Genomic DNA, 16983 nt, shown 5'->3' on the forward strand with positions numbered 1-16983 from the left:
CAGAAATACTATAAACTATCTTCATAACATATATATATATTTTTTTATCGTTTTTTTGTTCAATCCCGAAACACACTGGTTAGACCTCTCGTACAACAGAGGGCGCAATTTATTTTAGCTAGCCAGGCAAGTAACCATTTTTGCCGTCATCCAACGCACATGTAGCTTTTAACCGAGTGACCTCAGATTGTCGCAGGACCAATGCTCACCTTTTGTGTCCAATATTTATGCAAGTCGGGGCCAATGCAATAATTCCACGATAACATTAAAATACTGATTTGCCCTTCCACCAATTGAGGTACATTTTAAATTAGCTAAACACACCGGCTGGTAAGCGGCGCGAGAACAGTTTTCCATGGCTGGAATCGAAGAGCTATCACCGGCTGCAGGCCCAGTCGAGACCCGTCCCCCAGAAGGCGAGATTGACGAAGATGAAGATGAAGAGGTAAAGATGAATGGAAACTTGACACATGTCACCCCATAACAGTCATACACGATCATACGTACAGTTTCACTTGAGTGGTATGCCTATTTGACTAGCTAGCTAGCTGTAACTACTCAGGGTCATTCGTCATGCGAGTAATTGCTAGGTTGTTTGCTAACGTTAGCGTGGTAGCTAGCTAGCTAACTTTCACATGTACAGCTATAATTTCTGTTTTACATGTATCTGTACTGTAATTGACTGTACTGTAAATGTAATCAAATAAAATAATGTTCCATTGTGTGGGTACCTTGTAGGAATTGTCTAAACGGTCATGTGTCATTCAGTAATCGGTAGTTTACAGTACTAACTAGTACCCCAACAGAACTGGTTACTTTTGAGACATTAAAATACTTAATTCATGTAGTTACTATACACTATATATACAAAAGTATGTGGACACTCCTTCAAATGAGTGGATTCGGATATTTCAGCTGCATCCAACTCACCGCCATTGGACTCTTGAACAGTGGAAAAACATTATCTGGAGAAATGGATCACGTTATAATATCTGGCAGTCCGACGGAGGAATCTGGGTTTGGCAGATGCCAGTAGAACTCTACCTGCCCGAATGCGTAGTGCCCACTGTAAAGTTTGGTGGTTGGAGGAATAATGGTCTGTGGCTGTTTTCCATGGTTTGGGCTGGGCCCCTTAGTTCCAGTAAAGGGAAATGTTAATGCTACAGCCTACATTCTAGACAATTCTGTGCATTCAACTTTGTGGCAACAGTTTGGGAAGGCCCTTTCCCGTTCCAGCATGACAATGCCCAGGTGCGCAAAGCAAGGTCCATAGAGAAATGATTTGTCGAGATCGTTGTGGAAGAACTTGACTAGCCTGCACAAAGCCCTTACCTCAACCCCATCGAACACCTTTGGGATGAATTGGAACGGCGACTGCGAGCCAGGCCTAATCGCCCAACATCATTGGCCGACCTCACTAATGCTCTTGTGGCTGTCTAAATTTGGTGGCAGAATTTGGGATGAGCTGTTGTAACAAATTTTCCATAACACTAGTGTACCTAGTGGAAAGCCTTCCCGGAAGAGTGGAGGTTGTTACAGCAGCAAAGGAGGGGACCAACTCCATATTAATGCCCATGATTGTGGATTGAGATGTTCGACGAGCAGGTATCCTCATACTTTTGGTCATTTACTGTACCTCCATTCTTTTATTGGGTCTAAAATAACCATGTTATCTATGTTGTAGTAACTTCCTTGTGTCTCCCTTCCCTCAGCTGGATGAGACTATTATGGAGAGGCTGTGGGGTTTGACTGAGATGTTCCCTGATACACTGCGCTCTGCGGCTGAGGTGACCGCATCGGGCTCAGTCACTGTGGCCAAGAAGCTGTACAGGTAAACGTTCTCCTAAAAACTGCTGTTGCTGCTCTGGGTGTATCAGCAGCCTTAGAGTAGACCTCTCGTTTTAGATCTTCATCTACCCCATTCATAGACGCTAACTACCTTTAGTGTCTGGGGTAGTTTTGTAAAGTGTGCCAATGCTTGCCCTAAATGTTAACACGCATCGCTTGCGGTATGGTTGAGAAACATAAGAAAAGTATTTTTCATATCAGCAAGAAATAATAATAGGAATAAAAGGTGAAATTACTACACCTTTATGGGGTTAGGGGTCCAACATGGCCAAATTTCCATGTTACAGCACTTGTTTACGGAAAACAGACGGAAGACAGTCCAAATACCTGTGCTAATGAACTATTTGCATATCCAAACACCTGTGTGTAAACAGAAGACAGACGCCACAAACGTGAGAAATACTGTCAGCTCCAACTGTGTTATAACAGTAAGTGTATATTTTGCATTTGTGAAATTATTTTCATGTGATATGATAGCAATTGAAAATCGATTCACGTTTAGGGGGATTAGATAATTTGCCTCTAAACAGAAAATGTAAGGTCCTTGGACTATAACGTGTAACGTTAGGCTCCTTTAGTCCATTATTGGGCTAATCTTCACAATACACACAGACAATGAGGACGGAGCTGTGTGTGGATGGAGCACTATATTGCATTCCCAGTTCTGAACTGCTCCTCTGTATTCCAAGGACTGTTTTCCCTGCCTGCTCCTGATCTTGCCAAGGACAATCAGTTAGGCCATCTCTGTGTTTATTATCTACTCCAGTTCTCTCTCCACGTCTGTTTTGTTATTTTACCCCCACCTTTCCATCTCCCCTCCTGCCTCTGTGTTTCTTAGTTTCTCCCGCGCTGCCCTGTGGGTGGGCACTACCTCGTTCATGATCCTGGTCCTTCCGGTGGTGTTTGAGACTGAGAGACTACAGCTGGAGCAGCAGCAGCTACAGCAGCAGAGACAGGTACTGTACTATCCCACTGACAGATGATGTTCAGTTCCAAATAAACAACCTAGGCCCTACTATTATGGTCTTGGCTCTTGTTTATGTCTGAAGAAAAAAATGCAATATGGCCAAAAGTACACACACATTGTCTAGCATATCAGACAGCAAGGTGGAGATATAATCATATAGCTGCAGTGAACTCCAAAAGTAATGGGACCGTGACACAGCACCATGATTATGGATAGTGAGTGAATCGTGAATAATAATGAGTGAGAAAGTTAGACACACAAGTATCATACCCCCAAAACATGCTAACATGCTAACCTCTCACCATTACAATAATGGGTGGTTAGCATGTTTGGGCTGGTTATGATATTTATGCCTCTAACGTTCTCACTCATCATTATTCACGATTCATTCAATATTATTCGTAATACTGGTAGCATCCACATGAATGTAGTTTTGTTTAGAAACATATTCTATTTTTATTTACAATAAAAGTGACTCATGACACTACTTTATTTACCATGAAAACCAAAACAAACAGCAAAAGCATCCAACAAGTTTGTAGGGTCACAAGCTTGATGTAATCATTGCAGGCTAGGAATATGGGACCAAATACTACACTTTTGACTACTTTAATGCACCTAAGTTAATTTGTCCCAATACATTTGGTCCCCTAAAATGGGGGGGCTATGTACAAAAAGTGCAGTAATTTGTAAAACGTTCACCCAATGTGGATGTAAATACCCTGAAATTAAAGATGACAGTATGCACTTAAACCTCATAGTCATTGTATAATTTCAAATCCAAAGTGCGGAGGTACAGAGCCAAAACATCAACAAAAGTGTCACTGTCCCAATACTTTTGGTGCTCACTGTATACCTATCCTATACTTTTCGATCTATGTGAAAAGGGTTGGATTTGGAATTGGGCAAATCACTCTTTCATTAGGAGTCATTAGGATCTGCAATGTTGTCAATGAACAAATATTTTTGTAATGCCCCTTCCTTGTGTAGATCCTGTTGGGCCCCAATGCAGGGATGTCAGGTGGGATGCCAGGGCTGATGCCTCCCGCTCCAGTGAAAATGTGACAAATGTCCCTCCGACAGCCTTAGCGCTTCAACCAATGAGGGGAGAGTGGAGACTTGGAAGGAGAGAGAGACACAGAGACAAAGAAGAGGATACAAAGCTGCATCTGGTCAGCACATGTGCTCCTTCCAAAATCCAGGATTGTCCATTTAAGGAGATTAGAGGAGGGTGATGTCACTTCATGGGTGTTGCAATAACGAATGTCCCTTTCGCTGTCTCTCTTACTCAACATCCTGCAGAGACTTCTGCACACTGTCTTCTGAGCACTGTTTTTACTTAATTTCTTTTTTTATACATAGCGATATAAATATGTATGTGTTCCAGGGGATTTGATCAGGTGGATAATCGAAGAAATTGGGATATTATTGTGGTTATAAGAGGTTACCAATAGTGGTGTGTGGTCTGAATAAAAAAAAAATGTCTTCATGTGGGTCTGTAGCTACATATGGCCTTGAAACTGTTGTAACCTGTGTTTGGTTTGGGAACGTGTTCATTCCACTTGTATGTGGGAAAATCATGGTAGAGCTATGATGTCAGTCATGTCTGTCATATTCACAATCACAGCTGGTCCTTGAGATCTATAGTGTGCTGGTTTTGCAAAAGCATTGGTGATAAGAGTATGTATGTCACGTGTCGCTTGAGACATTGTTTCATTTGCGGGCATTAAAGCCATAAAAACAAAGCATCACAAAAAGTATATTTTGATAAGATTCAAACAGCACTTTCCCTGCATACGGTATAACTAAAGATATTATGTCAATGTACACATAGTCCTGTCAAGCCTGAGAGAATGTCAGTAACTTTTTTCTATTGTCACTTTGGAATGTATGTTCTTTTAACTTTGCAACTGAGCAAATTCTGTCTTGTGTGTTCAACCTGAATGCAGGAATAAAAACACCAATGAAATGGACATTACAAAAAAAGTTGTATTATCATATATGCTAGATGGATGCAGGGAAATGTAACGTGCTGCTTTGCCCTCTACGTTTAACTTGTTTGATTATTTACATGTAGGTTACTTTCCTTCTCTATCAGAGACATTCCATTTGTATACTGTAGTAAAGTACAGATATCTTACAGATAAATGCTACAAATTTGCTGTGGCTTTTGTGCATCAAGATCAGTCACTACCAAAGATTGTTGCTGAGGAGAGCATCTCATGTGTACATTTTGACATTTCACTTGATTGTTGCTGATGAGAGCATCTTGCGTGTACAGTTTGACATTTCACTTGATTGTTGCTGAGGAGAGCATCTCCTGTGTACAGTTTGACATTTCACTTGATTGTTGCTGAGGAGAGCATCTCCTGTGTACAGTTTGACATTTCACTTGATTGTTGCTGAGGAGAGCATCTCTCATGTACAGTTTGACATTTCACTTGATTGTTGCTGAGGAGAGCCTCTCGTGTGTACAGTTTGACATTTCACTTGATTGTTGCTGAGGAGAGCCTCTCGTGTGTACAGTTTGACATTTCACTTGATTGTTGCTGAGGAGAGCATCTCGCATGTACAGTTTGACATTTCACTTGATTGTTGCTGAGGAGAGCCTCTCTTGAGTAACTTTTATGATTGACAGCTCTCAACTTTCAGCACGAGCGTCAAACATTCCCGCCACCTCAGGAAGAAATCAGGTGGCAAGTAATTTTTAATCTTGGTAAGGTCATCATTAGCGTTGCAACATTTTACAGGGTTGTGAAGTTAGTGAAAGAAGCAACCTCATTCTGTAGATGTTGACAACATCTTTCAGGAGCTATAGCTGACGTTGGGTAGCTAACAGATCGCTTGCTGACATCGCAAGAAATGTTATTTCCTCTGTCCCATTTATTAACTGGTAGCTTATAACGTTAGCGAGCAGCTAGTTCGCTGAAACAACAAAAAACATCTAGTTCAAGAGCTAACGTTACTAGTAGCTAACTACATTGCGCTAATCAAGATGAAAGCCGCCGAGGATCAAGTTGTGGAGGATGAGGCCGGATATCAAGATGATGAGGTAACCTGCCTAAACTAGCTAATGTTAGCTTGCTTGCTAGCCTGGCTGTGGTTGTCAGTTTGGTTTGCCACTAGCATTCTCGTAGCTACTACTAGCTAGATACAGTACATGTTATTTTATCCCCAGGTAGAATGGATTGTTGTAGCTAGTAAGTTAGCTGTCACTCATTGTTAATCATTCATAACATAGCTAGCTAATATATTGTTTGGTTGTGGTAACTCAATTTCTACACTACTTTCATCTAGCCTAAGTCGGTGGCAGAATATTTTACTTCTCAACATAGTTTCAAACACGTTTTGTCATGTTCTTTACCAACAGGAGTCATTTTTCCAAGACATAGACACCCTACAGAAGCATGGAATTGTGAGTATATCTGAAACCAAGGTCTAGGAAAGTAGTCTGCCCTGACCCTTGAGTTTTTAAAGAAACTTCGTCATGGTAGATAAACTCAAGATTACACCTCAAAGCTAATAAGTAAAAAAAATAATACTTTCTCTATTCTCTCCCACCACCACCCCTTTCTTTCCCCCCTTCCATCCCACCCTCCATCCATTCAGAACATGGCAGATTTAAAGAAGCTGAAGTCTGTGGGTATCTGCACAGTAAAGGGGATCCAGATGACCACACGCAGAGCCCTGTGTAACATCAAGGGCCTTTCAGAAGCAAAGGTGGACAAGATCAAAGAGGCTGCTGGGAAAATTCTGGTGAGAGACTCAGCTGAGACACCTTCAGCATAGAGGACTTTGGTGTCTCATGATTAGTTTAATTATCAAGTCCCTAAAGATTCGGTTTGGGGATGAGTTATGGAAGACATGAATCAAGTTAACTTCAGTTGACATGTTTTCATTTGCTCTTGTGTTCATTGTAGACCAATGGTTTCCTGACAGCATTTGAATATAGTGCGAAGAGGAAACAAGTGTTCCACGTCATGACTGGAAGCCTGGAGTTTGAGTTAAGATTCGCCCCAACATTCTCAACCTTTCATATTAATACATTTTCCTGAGTCATATTACGGTATAATACAGTACTCCTATTTTTCCTCTTTATCCGTCGGTCTGCTCTGCAGTAAACTACTTGGGGGAGGTATGGAGAGCATGGCAATCACTGAGGCATTTGGAGGTGAGCTCTGTTTCTGACTGTGTCCCTCAGTCAAAGATATGATTAATCTCATGCTCATGATGTATAAGACCTGACCTGGGTCAAATATAAAACATGTTTTTATCACACTTTAACAGAACAGTTTTTATCCCTCAGAGTTTCGGACAGGCAAGACTCAGCTCTCTCATACACTATGTGGTAAGTGAATGGCTGAGGGTCTTTTCGGTAGTCCCAGATTTTCCAGTCCTGGAAGTCAGTTTTCAGAAACTTACAGATATTCTTCCATGGTTGGTTCTTGTCATTTAGTCCTTGTCTCTTGTTCTCCAGTCACAGCCCAACTTCCTGGAGAGGATGGCTACACAGGAGGAAAAGTCATCTTCATCGACACAGAGAACACCTTGTATCCAAATTTATCTGAGCTCTAATCTATAAAGCCAGATTTACATCAATATAAACCCAGCTAATAATTCAGGGAGAGAGAATGTTTTTGTAATGTTATGCGTATATATTCTGTGTTAGGTGAACATTCAGTTAAAGTCGAGCAGAATTTATCTGGAACGTGGTTACAATGTTCTCAGAATATTAATATTGTAGACTTGTTTTATGGGAAGGTTCAAGAACATTCATGGGCCTATAATATATGATTTAGAACAGATGAATAACTAGGTAGCCAGATGAAGAATATATTGTACCCTTTAGTTAACAGTTAAGATATTATTAGCAAGTATTGTTTTAGTCATGTCCCCAAAAGGTTTCCACCGAATAAGGCCATACAAAGTTGCTAAACTTTTTGGGAGTGATTTATATGATTAATTGAAACAATTATTTTTGTGACGAAACAAACAACTCACTTAACCATTGTATAAGTTGGGATTGGGTTCAACCATGGTGAATCAAATAATTTGAATCAAAATAATAAATTGTGAAATGTGAACATTAACTTGAGGAAAAAATATTAGGCTTCAAAACTTGTTTTGTAGATACTTCCAGTTGATTTTGGCATCTGAGCTATTGCAACTCAATAGGTGCTAGTCAGCGTGCAAAGTTAACACTAAGGTAGCTAAGATACAGGGCATTCGGAAAGTATTCAAAAACAATCTACACACAATACCCTATAGTGACAAAGCAAATTTATTACAAAAAAAACCCTTAAATATTACATTTACATAAATATTCAGACCCATTACTCAGTTGTTGAAGCACCTTTGGCAGCGTTTACAGCCTTGAGTCTTCTTGGGTATGACACTACAAGCTCGGCACACCTGTATTTGAGGAGTTTCTTACATTCTTGTCTGAAGATCATTTCAAACTGTCAGGCTGAATGGGGAGCGTCAATGCAAAGCTATTTTCAGGTCTCTAGAGATGTCCTAGAGATGTCCTGAAGCCACTCCTGCGTTGTCTTGGCTGTGTGCTTAGGGTCGTTGTCCTGTTGGAAGGTGAATCTTTGCCCCAATCTGAGGTCCTGAGCACTCTGGAGCAGGTTTTCATCAAGGATCTCTCTGTACTTTGCTCCGTTCATCTTTCCCTCGAACCTGACTAGTCTCCCAGTCTCTGCCGCTGAAAAACATCCTCACAGCATGATGCTGTCACCACCATGCTTCACCGTAGGGATGGTGCCAGGTTTCCTCCACATGTGACGCTTGGCATTCAGGCCAAATAGTTCAATCTTGGTTTCTTTAGACCAGAGAATCTTGTTTTCTCATGGTCTCATTGAAAACTCCAAGCTGGCTGTCGTGCCTTTTACTGAGAGAGTCACTTCCATCTCCCCACTCTACCCTAAAGGACATATTGGTGGAGTGCTGCAGAGATGGTTGTCCTTTTGGAAGGTTCGCCCATCTCCACAGAGGAACTCTGGAGTGACCATCGGATCCTTGGTCACCTCCATGACCAAAGCCCTTCTCCGATTTCTCAGTTTGGCCGGGTGGCCAGCTCTAGGGAGAGTCTTGGTGGTTCCAAACTTATTTTATTTAAGAATGATGGAGGCCACTGTTTTCTTGGGGACCTTCAATGCTGCAGACAATTTTTGTACCATTCCCCAGATCTGTGCCTCGACACAATCCTGTCTCTGAGTTCTACGGACAATTCCTCCGACCTCGTGTCTTGGTTTTTGCCCTGACATGCACTGACAACTATGAGACGTTTTAATCGACAGGTGTGTGCCTTTCCAAATCATGTCCAATCAATTGAATTTACCACAGGTGGACTCCAATCAATTAAAAATAAAACTTTGTCATAAAATTCTCAAAACCTGTTTACGCTTTGTCATTATTGGTTATTGTGTGCAAAGCTGTTATCAAGGCGGCTAGGTGGCTACTTTGAATAATCTCAAATATAAAATATATTTAAATTTGTTAAACACTTTTTTGGTTACTACATCATTCCATATGTGTTATTTCATAGTTTTGATGTCCACTATTATTCTACAATGTAGAGAATAGTCCATTTTTTTTTTTTTGTAGGTGTGTCAACTTTTGACTGGTACTGTATATTCTGAGAACATGACAACCATGTTCTGTGTATGTTTGGTGGGACGTTGATTAGAATTTTATTTTAACCTACAGAAACTGGACACATGAATGTTCTTGCAACGTTCCCATGAATTGTGTCTAGAACATTCGTATCTTAAGTTCTGAGAACATGGTAACCACGTTCTGGGTATGTTCTATTCAACATTAAGGGAATGGTTTCTTGGAAACATTCCCTGCACGTCACAGAAACATTCCCATGAAAACGTTAGTTAATGAGCCTCTTAAGTGAACATTCTCTAAAGTTGTGAGAACGTTTGTTGTTAGCTGGGAAATCACCTGTACCTTTGCAAGTAGGATATAGGGTTATGAGGATCAGTGTTTTTATTCACGACTCAGCCATTAGTCTCTTACGAAATCCTATGTTTTCCTTAACCTAATGTGACCCTCTAGTCGTCCAGACAGACTGAAGGACATAGCAGACAGGTTCAATGTTGACCATGATGCTGTGCTGGACAATGTGTTATACGCCCGAGCCTACACCAGTAAGACGTCTAACTAAGTCATTAAACAATACCTCTCTCATCATTACTGCCTAAACCTGAGAACATATTGTCTGAGGACAGCATTTACATTTTTAAAATTTCACCTTTATTTAACTAGGCAGGCCAGTTGAGAACAAGTTCTCATTTAAAACTGCGACCTAGCCAAGATAAAGCAAAGCAGTGCGACACAATCACAGAGTTACACATGAAATAGACAAACGTGTATAAAACACAATATAAAAATCTATATACAGTGTGTGCAAATGTAGTAAGATTAGGGAGGTAAGGCAATAAATAGGCCATAGTGGCGAAATAATTCAAATTTAGCAATTAAACACTGGAGTGATAGATGTGCAGAAGATGAATGTGCAAGTAGAGATACTGGGGTGCAAAGGAGCAAAAATAATAATAATATGTGGATGAGGTAGTTGGGTGGGCTATTTACAGATGGGCTGTATACAGGTGCAATGATCGGTAAGCTGCTCTGACTGCTGATGCTTAAAGTTAGTGAGGGAAATATAAGACTCCAGCTTCAGTGATTCTTGCAATTCGTTCCAGTCATTGGCAACAGAGAACTGGAAGGAAAGGCAACCAAAGGAGGAGTTGGCTTTGGGGATGAACAGTGAAATATACCTGCTGGAGTGCGTCCCACTGGTGGGTGCTGCTATGGTGACGAGTGAGCTGAGACAAGGCGAGGCTTTACCTAGCAAAGACTTAGATGACCTGGAGCCAGTGGGTTTGGCGATGAACATGAGGCGAGGGCCAGCCAACAAGAGCATACAGGTCGCAGTGGTGGCTAGTATATGGGGCTTTGGTGACGGAACGAATGGCACTGTGATAGACTACATCCAAATTGCTGAGTAGAGTGTTGGAGGCTATCTTGTAAATTACATCACCAAAGTCAAGGATCGGTAGGATAGTGAGTTTTACGAGGGTATGTTTAGCAGCATGAGTGAAGGATGCTTTGTTGCGTAATAGGAAGCCGTATCAAGATGTAATTTTGGATTGGAGATGCTTAATGTGAGTCTGGAAGGAGAGTTTACAGTCTAACCAGACACCTAGGTACATTTGAAGTAAGAAGTTTACATACACCTTAGCCAAATACCTTTAAACTCAGTTTTTCTCAATTTCTGACATTTAATCCTAGTAAAAAATCACTGTCTTAGGTCAGTTAGGATCACCACTTTATTTTAAGAATGTGAAATGTCAGAATAATAGTAGAGAGATTTGATTTATTTAATATTTTATTTCTTTCATATTCCCAGTGGTTCAGAAGTTCACATACACTCAATTAGTATTTGGTAGCATTGCCTTTAACTTGTTTAACTTGGGTCAAATGTTTCGGGTAGCCTTCAACAAGCTTCCCACAATAGGTTGGGTGAATTTTAGCCCATTCCCCCTGACAGAGCTGGTGTAACTGAGTCAGGTTTCTAGGCCTCCTTGCTCGCACAAGCCTTTTCAGTTCTGCCCACAAAGTTTCTATAGGATGGAGGTCAGGGCTTTGTGATGGCCTCTCCAATACCTTGACTTTGTTGTCCTTAAACCATTTTGCCACAACTTTGGAAGTATGCTTGGGTCATTGTTCATTTGGAAGACCCATTTGCCGACCAAGCTTTAACTTCCTAACTGATGCCTTGAGATGTTTCTTCAATATATCCAAATAATTTTCCTCCTTCATGATGCCATCTAGTTTGTGAAGTACACCAGTCCCTCCTGCAGCATAGCACCCCCACAACATGATGCTGCCACCCCTGTGCTTCACGGTTGGGATGGTGTTCTTCGGCTTGCAAGAATCCCCCTTTTTCCTCCAAACATAACGATGGTCATTATGGCCAAACAGTTCTATTTTTGTTTCGTCAGACCAGAGGACATTTCTCCAAAAACTATGATCTTTGTCCCCATGTGCAGTTGCAAACCGTAGTCTTGCTTTTTTATGGGGTTTTGGAGCAGTGGCTTCTTCCTTGCTGAGTGGCCTTTCAGGATATGTCAATGTAGGACTTGTTTTGCTGTGGATACAGATACTTTTGTACCTATTTCCTCCAGCATCTTCAGAAGGTCCTTTGCTGTTCTGAGATTGATTTGCACTTTTCGCACCAAAGTACGTTCAACTCTAGGAGACAGAATGCGTCCTTTTTGAGCGGTATGATGGCTGCGTGGTCTCATGGCGTTTATACTTGCGTACTATTGTTTGTACAGATGAACGTGGTACCTTCAGGTGTTTGGAAATTGCTTCCAAGGATGAACCAGACTTGTGGAGGTCTTTCTTTTGATTTTCCCATTATGTCAAGTACAGGGGCACTGAGTTTGAAGGTAGGCCTTGAAATACATCCACAGGTACACCTCCAATTGAGTCAAATGATGTCAATTAGCCTATCCAAAGCTTCTAAAGCCATGACATCATTTTCTGGAATTTCTGGAAGCTGTTTAAAGGCACAGTCAACTTAGTATATGTAAACTTCTGACCCACTGGAATTGTGATACAGTGAATTACAAGTTAAATAATCTGTCTGTAAACAATAGTTGGAAAAATAACTTGTGTCATGCACAAAGTAGATGTCCAAACCAACTTCCCAAAACTTTAGTTTGTTAACAAGAAATTTGTTGAGTGGTGGAAAAATGAGTTTTAATGACTAACCTAAGTGTATGTAAACTTCTGACTCCAACTGTATTTGTAGTTGTCCACATTTTCTAAGTCAGAACCATCCAGAGTAGTGATGCTAGACGGGCGGGCCGGTGCGGGCAGGGATTGGTTGAAGAGGTTGTTTAGTTTTACTTGAATTTTGGAGCAGTTGGAGTCCACGGAAGGAGTGTGGTATGGCATTGAAGCTCGTCTAGAGGTTTGTTAACACAGTGTCCAAAGAAGGGCCAGAAGTATACAGAATGGTGTTGTCTGCGTAGAGGTGGATCAGAGAATCACCAGCAGCAAAAGCGACATCATTGATGTAAACAGAGAAAAGAGTCGGCCCGAGATTTGAACCTTGTGGCACCCCCATAGAGACTTCCAGAGGTCCGGACAACAGGCCCTCTGATTTGACACACTGAACTCTATCTGATAAGTAGTTGTTGAACCAGGTGAGGCAGTCATTTGAGAAACCAAGGCTGTTGAGTCTGCCGATAAGAATGCGGTGATTTACAGAGTCAATAGCCTTGGCCAGGTCGATGAATACCGCTGCACAATATTGTTTTTTATCGATGGCGGTTATGATATCGTTTAGGACCTTGAGCGTGGCTGAGGTGAACCCATGACGAGCTCGGAAAACAGATTGCATAGCGGAGCAAGGTACGGTGGGATTCGAAATGGTCGGTGATCTGTTTGTTAACTTGGCTTTCGAAGACTTTAGAAAGGCAGGATAGGATAGATATAGGTCTGTAACAGTTTGGGTCAAGAGTGTCTCCCCCTTTGAAGAGGGCGATGATCGCGCCAGCTTTCCAATCTTTAGGCATCTCAGACGATACGAAAGAGAGGTTGAACAGGTTAGTAATAGGGGTTGCAACAATTGCGGAGGATAATTTTAGAAAGAGAGGGTCCAGATTGTCTAGCCCAGCTGATTTGTAGGGTTCCAGATTTTGCTTCTCTTTCAGAACATCAGCTATCTGGATTTGTGTGAAGGAGAAATAGGGGAGGCTTGGGCAAGTTGCTGTGGGGGGTGCAGAGCTGTTGACCTTGGTAGGGGTAGCCAGGTGGAAAGCATGGCCAGCCGTAGAAAAATGCTTGTTGAAATTCTCGATTATCATTGATTTATCTTGGTGAAAAGTGTTTTCTATCCTCAGTGCAGTGGGCAGCTGGGAGGAGGTGCTCTTATTCTCCATGGATTTTAGTGTCCCAGAACTTTTTTCAGTTTGTGCTACAGGATGCAAATTTCTGCTTGAAAAAGCTAGTCTTTGCTTTCCTAACTGCCTGTGTATATTGGTTCCTAACTTCCCTGAAAAGTTGGATATCGCGGGGCCTATTCGATGCTAATGTAGTACGCCACAGGATGTTTTTGTGCAGGTCAGGGGCAGTCGAGTCTGGAGTGAACCAAGGGTTATATCTGTTCTTAGTTCTACATTTTTTGAATAGGGCATGCTTATTTAAGATGGTGAGGAAAGCACTTTAAAATAATAACCAGGCATCCTCTACTGACGGAATGAGGTCAATATTCTTTCAGGATAGCCGGGCCAGGTCGATTAGAAAGGCCTGCTCGCTGAAGTGTTTAAGGGAGCGTTTGACAGTGATGAGGGGTGGTCGCATACGATGAGGCAGTGATCACTGAGATCCTGGTTGAAGACAGCAGAGGTGTATTTAGAGGGTAGGGTAGTCAGGATGATATCTATGAGGGTGCCAGTGTTTACTGATTTAGGGTTGTACGTGGTAGGTTCCTTGATAATTTGTGTGAGATTGAGGGCATCTAGCTTAGATTGTAGGACGGCTGGGGTGTTAAACTGTGATATGCTTAAGTCACCTAACAGTACAAACTCTGAAGATAAATGGGGGGCAATTAATTCACATATGGTGTCCAGGGCACAGATGGGGGCTGAGGGTGGTCTATAACAAGCGGCAACCGTGAGAGACTTATTTCTGGAAAGGTGGGTTTTTAAAAGTAGAAGCTCGAACTGTTTGGGCACAGACCTGGATAGCATGATAGAACTCTGCAGGCTATCTCTGCATTAGATTGCAACTCCACACCGTTTGGCAGTTCTATCTTGGCGGAAAATGTTGTAGTTGGGAATGGAAATTTCAGAATTTTTGGTGGCCTTCCTAAGCCAGGATTCAGACACGGCTAGGACATCTGGGTTGACGGAGTGTGCTAAAGCAGTGAATAAAACAAACTTAGGGAGGAGGCTTCTGATGTTAACATGCATGAAACCAAGGCTTTTACGGTTACAGAAGTCAACAAATGATAGCGCCTGGGGAATAGAAGTGGAACTGGGGGCTACAGGGCCTGGGTTAATCTCTACATCACCAGAGGAACAGAGGAGGTGATTTATAAGGGTACGGCTAAAGGCTAAAAGAACTGGGCGTCTAGTGCGTTGGGGACAGAATAAAAGGATCAGATTTCTGGGTGTGGTAGAATAGATTCAAGGCATAATGTTCAGACAATGGTATGGTAGGATGTGAGTACAGTGGAGGTAAACCTAGGCGTTGAGTGACAATGAGAGAGGTTTCGTGTCCGGAGGCACCAGTTAAGCCAGGTGAGGTCTCCGCATGTGTGTGGGGTGGGGCAAACGATTAGGCATTTGTACTTGTATACATAATTGGATTTCAACTTCAGGTGAACACCAGATGGAGCTGTTGGATTTTGTGGCAGCCAAATTCCACGAGGAGGGTGGCGTCTTCAAACTTCTGGTAGTAATGCAAAGAAAAGATAATCAATGTCACTTTGTTTTATGATAGTTATATTTTCATATTGTCAACTTCCATCACTGTACCTATCTTTCGTTAACACTTTAATTAATGCCGACAGGTGTCATGCATTATGTTTTATACAAATTTATAATGTCTTGTGTCCCTACGTCTTTTCCCTTTCTCCCCTCAGATCATAGACTCCATCATGGCTCTGTTCCGGGTAGATTTCTCTGGCCGAGGGGAGCTGGCAGAGAGACAACAGAAGCTGGCCCAGATGCTCTCCCGTCTGCAGAAGATCTCTGAAGGTCTGGCGACTTTTCTTGCAGACATATATGCAAACTGCATTTAAGTCTGCAGCAGAAGAACTGGCAAAAAAACTCTTGACTTTTGCGTAAACCTTTCATTGATGTAGACATATTGATATTCATGTATTCTGCTCTCTCCCTAGAGTACAACGTTGCAGTGTTTGTCACCAACCAGATGACTGCAGACCCTGGAGCTGGGATGACGTAAGTGACTGTAACTAGATGTAGGAAATAGTGATTGGTTTGAAATTAGACTGAAAGTCAGCAACTCACTCGGCCAAGGTTCTAACAGGTTTTGGCCTGGAGTTCTGATCAGAGGGTTTCTCTTGTTTCTGTCAGGTTCCAAGCTGATCCCAAGAAGCCGATTGGAGGGCACATCCTGGCGCATGCGTCCACCACACGAATCAGCTTGAGGAAAGGACGCGGAGAGTTGAGAATTGCCAAGATATTTGACAGGTAATTAGTCTGAAACTTCACTCACTCAATATATGTTGTTCTCATTATTCCTTAGTAATAACAACCCCCCTTCTAAAGAAGTGGTCAAATGTGATTTTTCTTGCTTATGGAGAAAGATCTACCTCATAGCTTCATTTTTTCTATGACCTCCTGCAGTCCTGATATGCCTGAGAACGAGGCCACTTTCGCCATCACTCCAGGGGGAATTGCTGATGCCAAAGAGTGAAAGACCCTCATGGATTTACCAGTAGAGGAGAGGAAGCACATACAGTTCTACACAGTTTTTAGAAAATCGTAATTTTTTGAAATCTGATGAAGACTATTTGTACTATTTGGTGTTTATATGTACAGTGCCTTCAGAAAGTATTTATACCCCTAGACTTTTCCCACATTTTGTTGTGTTACAAATTGTGATTAAAATAGATTTAATTGACATTTGTTTTTGTTAACGATCTACACAAAATACACTGTAATGTCAAAGTGGAAGAAAAATTGTAACATTTGTAAAAAAAATAAATATATATATATATATATATATATATATGAAAAATAAAGACTAATATACTTTATCTTGATATGATAAATATTTAACCCCTGAGTCAATACATGTTAGAATCACCTTTGGCAGCGATTACAACTTGTGAGTCTTTCAGGGTAAGTCTCTAAGAGCTTTGCACACCTGAATTGTACAATATTTGCCCATTATTCTTTTAAAAATTCTTCAAGCTCTGTCAAATTGGTTGTTGATCATTGCTAGACAAAAGTCTTGCCATAGATTTTCAAGGAGATTTAAATCAAAACTGTAACTCAGCCACTCAGAAACGGCACTGTCTTCTTGGTAAGCAACTCCAGTGTAGATTTGGCCTTGTGTTTTAGGTTAATGTCCTGCTGATCGGTGAATTTTAAACAAAAAAAAGTGTT

The 16983-nt window shown here is 41.5% G+C and overlaps 2 protein-coding genes across 2 annotated transcripts; both read left to right on the forward strand.

Annotated features, from left to right (window-relative positions):
• The first annotated feature begins 136 nt into the window (after positions 1 to 136).
• On the forward strand, positions 137 to 4801 carry tomm22 (translocase of outer mitochondrial membrane 22 homolog (yeast)). Its single transcript, XM_046357070.1, has 4 exons — positions 137 to 445; positions 1713 to 1831; positions 2687 to 2804; positions 3806 to 4801. Exons 1-4 carry the CDS (start codon positions 356 to 358, stop codon positions 3878 to 3880), a joined length of 402 nt encoding a protein of 133 aa, XP_046213026.1. The 5' UTR covers positions 137 to 355; the 3' UTR covers positions 3881 to 4801.
• A 656-nt stretch (positions 4802 to 5457) lies between these two features.
• On the forward strand, positions 5458 to 16511 carry dmc1 (DNA meiotic recombinase 1). Its single transcript, XM_046355253.1, has 13 exons — positions 5458 to 5867; positions 6186 to 6230; positions 6425 to 6571; positions 6736 to 6818; positions 6934 to 6986; positions 7122 to 7163; positions 7293 to 7365; positions 9884 to 9975; positions 15228 to 15301; positions 15492 to 15606; positions 15750 to 15810; positions 15946 to 16062; positions 16219 to 16511. The coding sequence occupies exons 1-13, from the start codon at positions 5811 to 5813 to the stop codon at positions 16286 to 16288; spliced, it is 1029 nt and encodes a 342-aa protein (XP_046211209.1). The 5' UTR covers positions 5458 to 5810; the 3' UTR covers positions 16289 to 16511.
• Positions 16512 to 16983: the final 472 nt, after the last annotated feature.

The sequence above is a fragment of the Oncorhynchus gorbuscha genome, linkage group LG07, assembly GCF_021184085.1.
Source record: "Oncorhynchus gorbuscha isolate QuinsamMale2020 ecotype Even-year linkage group LG07, OgorEven_v1.0, whole genome shotgun sequence".
Classification (NCBI taxonomy): Eukaryota; Metazoa; Chordata; class Actinopteri; order Salmoniformes; family Salmonidae; genus Oncorhynchus; species Oncorhynchus gorbuscha.